Source organism: Podarcis raffonei, chromosome 1 (assembly GCF_027172205.1).
Source record: "Podarcis raffonei isolate rPodRaf1 chromosome 1, rPodRaf1.pri, whole genome shotgun sequence".
NCBI lineage: Eukaryota > Metazoa > Chordata > Lepidosauria > Squamata > Lacertidae > Podarcis > Podarcis raffonei.
In genome coordinates this window covers 21,147,646-21,158,756 of record NC_070602.1, presented here as the reverse complement: position 1 = coordinate 21,158,756, position 11,111 = coordinate 21,147,646, and the positions used below count along the sequence as shown (strand labels likewise).

Here is an 11,111-nt window from a genome sequence, read left to right as displayed (position 1 = left end):
CTGGAAAGAGTTTTCCCTGCTTCTTCCCAGAGACACCTCTGAACATTCTGTAAGTATCAAGCGTGCCTTTCCCGATGCTGCTACAGCAGAGGGTGGCTTGGAGGGTACTATGGGGGTGGTCTGTGTGCAAATGGAGATGTCAGGAAAGGAGAGAAGAGGAGCAGGTATGAAAAAGGAGGTGATAGTGAAAAATGGGTTGAAAAGGAGGCTGCAGAATAGAAGCAGCAGTTGCAAAGGGTGGTTAGAAATAGCATCAGGCACGTACTGAAGTTATGTAGGTGGTACATGACTCCCATCAGACTAGACAAAATATACAAACTAAAATCAAATTTGTGTTGGAAATGTCAAGACGTGGAGGGAACAATGTATCATGTATGGTGGGGATGTGGGAAAATAAAAAAAATCTGGAGTAACATTCACAAAGAACTAAAAAAGATGTTAGAACATCATTTGAGAAAAAGCCAGAAGCGTTTCTACTAGGCTTAGTCTCAAAAGACATCCCCGGTGATAAGAAAAATGTGTTTTATGTGCCACAGCTGCTTCCAGATTACTAGTAGCCCAAAGCTGGAAAGGGGCACTGCTCCCTCAGTAGCGGAGTGGCAAAACAAGCTTTGTGAATTGATAGATCTGGCTAAAATGACAGCAGCTACTAGATTCCAATCAAATCAAAAATTAAAGAAAGAATGGGAATGTGTGGAAGAATATATGACAAAACATAGTTTCAAAACAAATTTATTGATATGCATTGACTGAAGTTCGTAAAGTTAAGGTTAAAAGAAGAAAAGTGACTAATGGGGAATATGTAAATAATTTTCCTTAACACAATATTATAGTAATCAATAATACTGAAAGCTGAGCATGGATGGAGCGAAGTCACAACAGTATTGTAATGGTTCTAGGGGTTGCTCGTGCGTAAGTTGCCGCCACTCCTGGCTAGGTTACCTGGTTGAACCCTTTCTGTCTGGACAGCCTCTAGCTTCGTGGCTGTCTCAGTCGCTGGCAGAATCCGTCAGTGGGCGTTTCTTGAACTTCTTCCAGCAAAGAAGTTCTTTGACGCCAAGTCTCCTCCTACTCTCCCTGCGCGGAAGTCTTTTGCGCAGGGAGGGTGTGGGCAGCGGAGTACCCGTGCTCTCCCCGCTGGTCTCTGGCGAGGAGTCCTGGAGCCTCCTCTCCAATTCCCCCATCTGCCCCCCTTCTCCACTGGTGTTGCGCTGATTTCCTTCCCCAGCAGATGGGCTGCCTCTCTCCCTACTGGGACCCTCTCCGGCATCCCTCTGGAGCCTTCCCTCCGCCTCTAGCTCCGATGGCAGTTCCCTGACAGGTATAAATCAGAAAAATGAATAGACAGTAAAATATATGTTGATAGTATGTATTGTAAAGAATGATAAAAGGTGTAACTGAATGTAACAATGCAAAATTTAAATGAAAGATAAAAAGAAAAAAGAAATAGCGTCAGGCAAATTTTGCTTTATTTTACCTTATTCCATTTTGGGTCATTGACAAAGGTTTTAACCTGTGCTTTTTCTGGGGGCACACAGTACTGGCACCATTTATTTATTTTTTAATTGTTAAATGTTTGGAACTTCCTATAGCAACTTCATGATGATTCTTCAGGATGAGTGCTGGCATGTTTGTTTCTTTTTTAAAAAACAAAAACATGGGTTTTAACAAAGATCACTTTGTCCCTAATATTCTGCCCAAAGGGGAAAAAGTGGGTTTTTAAAAATTTCCTGCCAGAATGCCAGACAATAGCTGAAATGCAAGCCAGAGTCCTCCGCACAACAGTACCAGAGAAGCTTAAGAGACCGGAAAGGACAAAAGCAACAAATAAAGATTGTCTGCCATGTTAATATAAAGTAGACCTAAACACAATGCCAACATCCTTCATTGTATAGTTGCAATGATAATTTTTAAATGTGACCCCCCCCCCCAGAGAGAACTTCCAGAGGAACACAATGCCTCACATCTACCTGTCTTTGCTTCTGGCTGGGCTCTGTGCTTTTGCCCACTGTCACCATACTCTTGACCACAAGGAGGACAATGACCATTCTCCTCTTGCTGAAGGTGACAGAGATTTGCCTTTTGTGAAGATAGTCCAAGGAAATGCTGACTTTGCCTTTCGATTCTACCACCATGTCGCTTCAGAGACCACTGAGAAGAACATTATCTTTTCTCCTCTAAGCATTTCCGCTGCCATGGCCATACTGTCACTGGGAGCTCAAAACACCACATTAAGTCAGCTTTTGTTAGGACTTGGCTTTAACCAGTCAGATACCAGCGAGCAGGAAATACATGAGGGTTTCCGCCATCTATTACACATGTTGAACCTCCCCAATGCTGAAATCCAGCTGAGCATTGGGAATGCCCTATTCACAAATGACCAAGTGAAACTCGTGAAGAAGTTCCTGGATGATGCCAAACATTTTTATGAGGCAGATGTTCTTCCAACTAACTTTATGAATCCTGCAGTCGCTGAAAGTCAAATCAATGGATATATAAAGAACAAAACCAATGGGAAATTAGATGATGTTGTCCAGGGTCTTGACCCAGAGGCTGTGATGGTTATTGTGAACTATATTTACATGACAGGTAAGTCAGATGGACTTGTTTTATACACGTTTTGCTTCTTAGATGTTCTTTAAACTGAGAAGTTTAAACTTTAAGTTGTGGTTCCAGGTCCAGATTTGTTGGCGCTTTAGTCTGAAATCATCGTCTGCCCATTGTGTGAGCAGAAACTTCTCAGACTTCTCATCACAGAGAAGTTCCTTAAATCTGTCAGAAACTTGACCTCCACCATTATCAAAACAAATCAAATATATTGTGATACCCATTTTCCTGGAAATGTGATTCAGCAATTGGGCACTAAAGTAGAAACAGAGCTATAAAGACATGTGTCTCAAGATACCACTAAAACATGAGCGTTTATTAAAGGCTCTGAGTATGTTAATATATAATAATATTACAGTGGTACCTCGGGTTAAGTACTTAATTCGTTCCGGAGGTCTGTTCCTAACCTGAAACTGTTCTTAACCTCAACCACCACTTTAGCTAATGGGGCCTCCCACTGCCGCCGCACTGCTGTTGTGCAATTTCTGTTCTCATCCTGAAGCAAAGTTCTTAACCCGAGGTACTATTTCTGGGTTAGCGGAGTCTGTAACCTGAAGTGTATGTAACCTGAGGTACCACTGTATTATAATATAATTAATATAATATAATATAATAAATATAATATAATATAATATAATATAATATAATATAATATAATATAAATGAAGAATTAAATATATTGAAGAATTAAATAGCCTTTTTTCAACATTGTAATCCACACATCTGTATCTGACCCAGTTCCGCCCGTCACTTACTTGGCGATCACAGAAAGGGGTAGCACCAGCAGTACCTTCTACCCACTGTTTGATCAGGTGCGTGGAGGAAAGAGGCTCCCCACCAGAGGAGCCTTGCAGAGTGCCAGAGTGTGGAGTTGAGGGACACTGCCCCTTCATCCAAACCCCTCCAGCCATTAGGATTAGGGGTTTGGATTAAAGCTGTACAGTGGTACCTCGGGTTACAGACGCTTCAGGTTACAGACGCTTCAGGTTACAGACTCCGCTAACCCAGAAATAGTACTTCGGGTTAAGAACTTTGCTTCAGGATGAGAACAGAAATCGTGCTCTGGTGGTGCGGCGACAGCGGGAGGCCCCCTTTAGCTAAAGTGGTACCTCAGGTTAAGAACAATTTCAGCTTAAGAACGGACCTCTGGAACGAATTAAGTTCTTAACCCGAGGTACCAGTGTAATAGCTAAAATAAGGCTGAACAGTAGCATCTGTTCTCTTTTGCCCCCACATCTTAGAATGATGAAGTTACCGCATTGCTTACCTGGAAGAGGCAAAGCTTTATTAACATATTGTTACAAAAGTGGTGGTGGGGCACTCACACGCTGTGCCGAACTGCAACAAGAGCCCATGGGGTTCTCTTTTGAGAGACAGGGAGATTGTTGTAGCTCTAAGAAACATGGTTTATTCACCTATTTACATTTTTAGTCTGCATGGAGGGAGTCCAGATCTTGCAGCAAGGTCATTTCAAGAGGGGCTTGTCTCCCACAGCAGTGCAGCCATGCAGCCATCTCCTGCTCAGACCTTCAGCCAGCCTGCCCAAAGATGGTTCCCAGGCCTTCTTCCTTCTTCTTCCCACCAACCGTTGCTCAAGACCCTTCCTGTCAGCTCACAGCCAGTTGCCCTGGCAGCCTTCCAACCCCCCAGTCTCTGTTCACACTCCAGGGGACGGGGGAAAGTCAATCCTCATGTATTCCTGATTTTAGAGTGTGTGAAACAGCTATTCACCTTTATGCGTGAAATATTATTTTGGTTTGCTCTTTCTCCTCACTCCCCTCCATGACATGTATGCTGTTATTGTTATTTCCATGAGCCTTTTGGAAAAATCCTTTCAATTATCTGCATACAAGTGAAGGTGACTTCTATGTGGATGAGGAAACAACGGTCAAAGTCCCGATGATGAACAAAGACGGTCGGTTCGAGACTTACCGTGATAACATCCTATCCTGTAAGGTTGTGAAGCTCCCTTACAAGGGCGACGTTTCAGCATTCTTTATTCTTCCTGACCAAGGAAAAATGAAGCAGTTGGAAAATGCTCTTAGCAAAGACGTTTTGTTAAAATGGATGAAATTGGTGAAACCATGGTAAGAGATCATAGTGGAAAGAGACACACTTTTCAATGCATGTGCAAATATATTGCTGTGAGTTTGAGGGATGGAGTTAGGCTTTATGATCCCTTCTAATTCCTGGATCAGTGAAGGATTCCATTGTGGAATTAGCCAGGACAGGACCATAATGGCCCCTAAGTATGGGTCATTAGTATAAAAAAGGAAGTTGCTTTGTGACACAATCTCCTTTTCCTGACTGGTGGTGAGAAGGTCAAAGGCCAGGGGAAATGTTTGTGTGGGGGTTTGAAGCAGGCAGAAGCCAGAGAGTGCGAGCCATGCCTGATTTCTGTTGGAACCCAATGTGATGACTATGGGATAAACAAGACCATCTTGACCACCTGTTTAGGGAAGTTTTTAATGTTTTATATTTTATCGCTCCTCCTCCTCCTCCTCCTCCTCCTCCTCCTCCTCCTCCTCCTCCTTCTTCTTCATGTTCTGTTGGGAGCCGCCCAGAGTGGCTGGGGAAACCCAGCCAGATGGGTGGGGTATAAATATTATTATTATTATTTATGTGGTGTTAGGCGAGGGGCAATATATCTGATGGGGGACATGGGTGTAGCCACAGGGGCAGCTTCCCTGCCTAAAAAACAAAAAAAAATTTAACTAACTGACCAATTGTGTTGCAGATAACTCTGTTTTGCCCCCATAACATAAAGCCTGCCCCACTCTAAAATAAATCCTGGCTACTCCCTTGATGGGGGACACGTCATGCTTCTTCTGGGTAGTTCATCCACTATTGGCCTGTCCCCCCTGCACTCAGCTCTCATCTGTGGCTTCTAGCATGTGGCTCAGCGTGTGACAATGGCCACACACCAGGAACAGCCTTTATACCCTCACCTGGCTATATCAGGGGAGAGTAGTCATAGTAACAGAGCTATTTTAGTCCTGTCTATTCATTTCATTGGGAATGAGTGGGACTAGTAGTGGATACAATCCCATTGTTACAAAAATGAAACCAATATATTCCTTTTTAGAAATGTTATCATGGACTACCATTTTTAAATTTAAATCCTTTTAGCAATTATACTCTAGCCATAATGTAAATTGTCATTATTTGTATTATGCACCCCACCCCATGCAATACCTCACTAGCCTCTGGTTCTTCTTTCAACAGGAGAATAGAGCTTGACCTTCCAAGGTTTACAATCTCTAGCAACTATGTTCTCCAAGAGATGTTAAGAAAAATGAATATTACAGAGGTATTCACAAACAGAGCAGACCTCTCTGGAATTACTGGGAAGCCTGAGCTGAAGGTTTCCAAGGTAGGTTCCTCCAAGAGCCAGTGTGGTGTAGTGGTTAAGAACGGTGGACTCGTAACCGGGTTCGCTTCCCCGCTCCTCCACATGCAGCTGCTGGGTGACCTTGGGCTAGTCACACTTCTCTCTGAAGTCTCTCAGCCTCACTCACCTCACAGAGTGTTTGTTGTGGGGGAGGAAGGGAAAGGAGAATGTTAGCCGCTTTGAGACTCCTTTGGGTAGTGATAAAGCGGGATATCAAATCCAAACTCTTCTTCTTCTTCCAAATTCACCCTCTTATCCAAAGGCTCTATATTTTCTTTCACCCTGCATTTTAGGCCAGAGGTACACTTGTCTGAAGGTTCAGATGAATATAATTTGGGATTTGAGTACTTGAACCACAATCCCATCTCTCATGGAGAGGAGGAGCCAAACATATTTTGTATCCCAGCTTTGCTTGAAGACAGTTGAAGGGAAGCCCCAATGCAGTTGGTCTCCCAACAGAACTTATTGAGAGACCCTGAAGCTCTGCTTCTTCCTTTTCCCATCATGCCCGACCCTTGGTCATGTAGCCTGGGGTTGTGGGGAGTTGGGATCTAACAACATCAGGAGGGCCACAGCTTCCTCACTTCTGAATGCTAATGAGCAGAAAATTAGGTTTCATTAGCTTTGCGAAGACTGCAGTTAGCATTGGGGATGGAGGAGGAATGTAATTTATATGTATTACGTACCTGCTTGTATACTTGTATTGCATACTTGTATTACGTACCTGCTTATGTCTGACCTGCTCATGCATTCTCTCTTTTTAAAACAAACAAACAAACAAACAAACAAACAAACAAACAAACAAACCCTTGATTAACCGTGTGTGTGTGTGTACACATACACTATGTTTCTGCAGCGTAATTTTGTAAGTATATTATAAGTATGTAATGTATTTTATAGAGTTGCCATATTTCAAGAATTTAAAATCTGGAGACAAAAGTTGTTCAGCTTTTGTAGGGGAATGAACCGCAAAGTTGCTGAGCTTTTCGGGGGGGGGGGGACCATCAGAACGGACAGGGGTCTTGCTTCTCGCCATCAATAAGGGAGAGGCAAGATTTTCTGAAAATTCCATCAGTTCCTTGAAGCTGGCTGATACAAAAAGATGATGCTTAGAGATGATTAGGAGAACTAGATTAACAGCTAATCAGAATGAGAAGTGACCACATGAAGCTGTTTCTTAAGACATTCAATGGATTTGTCTGTTTCAAAGGACTAGATTTTCTCATACTAAAACCCTGATTCAGTCATTATGTTGTACTGAAGTATTGCTATCTTTCTTTGCAGGCTATTCACAAGGCTTACTTAAATGTCCATGAGAATGGCACAGAAGCTGCAGCTACTACTGTTTTTGAAAGTGTCCCCTACTCCGTGCCCCCTAAAGTTAAGATCAACCACCCCTTTCTGATGGTAACTGTTCATGAGAAAACCAGCACCGTCTTGTTCATAGGAAAAGTGAAGAATCCTACTGAGACATGACTGAACAACTTGTGCCGCAGCACAGAAAACTTTGGTTTCCAATATGAGGCATGTTTGAAAAGATGCTTTTAGGTATCAGGTACAAGGGCCATTGCTATAACATGTTCCCAAACAAATGAAACACTAGTTGAGTTGTCTGCAAAATCATTTGGTGTCTTCCTTCCTTCCTTCCTTCCTTCCGTCCGTCCGTCCGTCTTTCTGTCTTTCTTCACAGACTTAAAAATATGCAGTGTATTTCAGGGGAACAACATGAGTGATTGAGTTACTGAAATTAAGCCAGGAGTTTCTTTCCTGGCACCTGTGGGTTCCATGGCATCTGCAAAGGCTTTCACTGGTGCCCCTGGGTAGGAACCCCAAAGAGAGCTTTCAAGAATAGTAATGTTCTTCCCCCCTAGAAAGAATGTTATGGGGCAAAATGTGCAAGTTCCTTCAAACAAAAGCTGGTAGAAGATACTGCATACCACAGATACCAGTCAGGCCCCCAGTGATAAACCTGGTTTAATGAGTGCCCACACGTGCACAAAGCAGAAAGTTGCAGACCCAGGTCATGCATTCCCTCTGCCACTTCACCATGAGGACCAGAAATGAAGGGCACCACACAATCAGTATGGGATCAAATCAGGCCACAACTTTATTGACTACAGATGAAGAGGTTTGGCTTAGGCAATGGGTAACAATTTACTTCTGGACCGTCTGCCAGAAATGACTTCAAGGGTCAACCCAGCAGTGGGGATTCCTATGACTTACATCTAATGGGGTAATCCTGGCAGGGATTGCTGCCTAGAGGAGCACTGAGGCTCAGGTCCCCATTTGGGCATATGGACAGAAGCAACTCCTACACAGATCCCTCTATCGGGGTACCCTATTTGGGGAAGGTGAGGTGAGGGTACAAACGCCCCCTCCAGCCAAGACCAAGGTTACCCAGTGCCTAAACCACCAAACATGTGATGATTGCTATGATGTAGACAAAACCCTCAGGCCATAGCCAATTTGCCTGAAAGGCAATTTCCCACACAGCCCTGAATACAGTGGTACCTCAGGTTAAGTACTTAATTCGTTCCGGAGATCCGTACTTAACCTGAAACTGTTCTTAACCTGAACTTTAGCTAATGGGGCCTCCTGCTGCTGCTGCGCCGCCGGAGCCCGATTTCTGTTCTCATCCTGAAGCAAAGTTCTTAACCTAAAGCACTATTTCTGGGTTTCAGGGTCTGTAACCTGAAGCGTATGTAACCTGAAGCGTATGTAACCTGAAGCGTATGTAACCTAAGGTACCACTGTACGGCTCCCGCAAGAGCTGTGTGCTCTTTAAAGGGAGCGCGGCTCTTGGGGGCTTTTCTGGGAGGTGGGGGCCGCGTGCTCTGTCCATTTTCTCACCTCCCACAAAAGCCAGGGATAGCTCCCCGCTGCCCTGTGGAGGCTTTGCGTGGCTAAGCCAAAACCTAGATCAGCCAGTGGGATCGCAGCTGTCCTGGCTTCCTGCCTGGCCGCGCGCAGCCTCTCCTGGGCAAGGGGAGCCTTCATCCCCTGCCCGGGAGAGGTTGCATGCGGCTAAGGCTCCCCCAAGAGCCGCGCTCCCTTTAAAGAGCGCGAGGAGTGTGTGTGCAGCTCTTGGGGGCTTTTCCCCAGGAGGAAGAAGGGCAGCCCTTCTCCCTCCTCGGGGAAAAGCCCTGAAGAGCCGCACACATGCTCCATGCGGCTCTTTAAAGGGAGCGCTGAGCAGAGCCTCCCGCCTGCATTTGCTCCATAAGATGCACAAACATTTCCCCTTACTTTTTAGGAGGGGGAAAGTGCATCTTATAGAATGAAAAATACGGTAATTGGCTCTTTTGATTGCATTATGATTTGGTATGATTTGGTATTGTAGTAATGTGGCCTGTGATCAGGACAAGACAGGATGTGTGTCTGCTTTTAAAGGAGGTTTCTTTCTGGCTACCAAAAAGAATAAGGACTAACTGAATAAAGAGCGTGACTTTGATCCGGTCCAAGAAACTGTCAGATATGCTTTCAAAAACGTATCTTCTCAAATGTGTATATATAACAAAGTTGGCAACTATGTAACTGAATATGTGAAAACTGTAAATATCCCTAAGGGTATTAGATTGCCATTTCCCTTTACACTGTTGCAATACTCTTAGCGCTAAGAAAAAACATAAAGCGGTCAGACAGGAAAATAAGGAAAGACAGTTTATTTAACAGATACAAATCTTCAGACAACTGGGGCATATGACCGAGGTGATCTTTATGCAAACATGCAAGGACACCCAGGGGGTGGCCAGACATGCCACGGAGTCAGGAACCGATAGCGCTTCCAGCAGTTGCGTTCCTGTCAAAAGCCAGAGGACAAACATCAGCGCCCCACAACCCCACCTAGGAAAAACTTTATACAACAATCTGCATTCATGTCCAAGAAAGAACTTGCTCCCCTAATAATAGTTTTTAGTATTAAGAAACGGCCCCTGCAAATAAGGGCAGCCAGGAGAAAAAACTCAACGGGAGACAAGCGATCTGCCCAAAGGCAAGGTAGACTGGGGGTTCAAAACAACTTACTTAAATGACCTGTCAAGCACAGACCAATGAACACAACCAAACAGCACCATCTTGTGTTTACTACACTGGTACTGCAGTGTAATCCCATATGCTCCCTTCATTGATCCACTATGTCAAAGAGTAATTGATTAGCGTAACTGAATTGCTACAATGTATCCACTGTAATTAATTACTTCCTGTCTATAAGGGCCTTCTCCAATTGTGCAAACTTTCAAAATATTCTTAAAAATTGACCATTCCACGGATCTTCACCCTTCCAATTTAAGTCTGCTAAGGGGAAAGATGGCTACGAAAGGGGAGGGCTTGAGATGTGAACCTGGCAACCATAACCCCCAAAGCAGGAGATCACGTACTCAGCGAGCCTTGCCCAAGAGATAATATCAGACCCAGGTGTCAGACAGGTAGCCATCTCAAGAACAAAGACGGACTACCCAAGAAGGAATTTGGGTCTTGACTAAACAAAGAGACTGTGATTAACCTGGGTCTTCATCTATAGGTGTCTGGTGAAGGTCATGAGGAGGGAAGGGGCAGTCTCCCCATACTCAGGTTACTGCCACCAAACCTCCCCTTGTGTGACGAATCTATGATGTAGTAATGATGTACTTTTAGAGGTGTGCATATGTAATTTAGAAACTTATAAAAGTTTCGGTCCTCTTTTGTTTGAGGTCTTGCCTGTCTCTCTGTTGGATTGGGTAGGACCCTGCCATAGCAGTTTCTTTCTATCAAAATAAAGGTCAGGCTTCACAGCTGCTTCACTTCAAGTTACTTTGGTTGTCGTCTAGTTTATTTCTCTCCGACCGCAGGAACCATCTAGTATCTTGCAGGCCCATCGTGTCTCTTAAGGACCCAGGTCGGTTTCGTTCTGTTTTTTCCTGCTGTATTGGACTGTTATTAATGAAAAATTAATAAAAATTATTTACAAAAAAATACACCAGTACAACAAAGTACTCCTGGCAGGATGAAGTAGGTGAAAAAGAGGAGTCCCAGGCAAATTAGGGGCTCCCTCCAAAATTCCTATGCAGTTCTTAGCAAAAGCCCATCCTGCATAGGGAAGGAGGGCACACTGAAGTGGAGACTGGCATGTTTGGGG

The 11,111-nt window shown here is 44.1% G+C and overlaps 1 protein-coding gene across 1 annotated transcript; it reads left to right on the top strand.

The window, feature by feature from the left end:
• The first annotated feature begins 1,911 nt into the window (after positions 1-1,911).
• LOC128402362 (kallistatin-like) lies at positions 1,912-7,474 on the top strand. Its single transcript, XM_053366392.1, has 4 exons — positions 1,912-2,589; positions 4,424-4,694; positions 5,833-5,980; positions 7,283-7,474. The coding sequence occupies exons 1-4, from the start codon at positions 1,956-1,958 to the stop codon at positions 7,472-7,474; spliced, it is 1,245 nt and encodes a 414-aa protein (XP_053222367.1). The 5' UTR covers positions 1,912-1,955.
• The last annotated feature ends 3,637 nt before the right edge of the window (positions 7,475-11,111 follow it).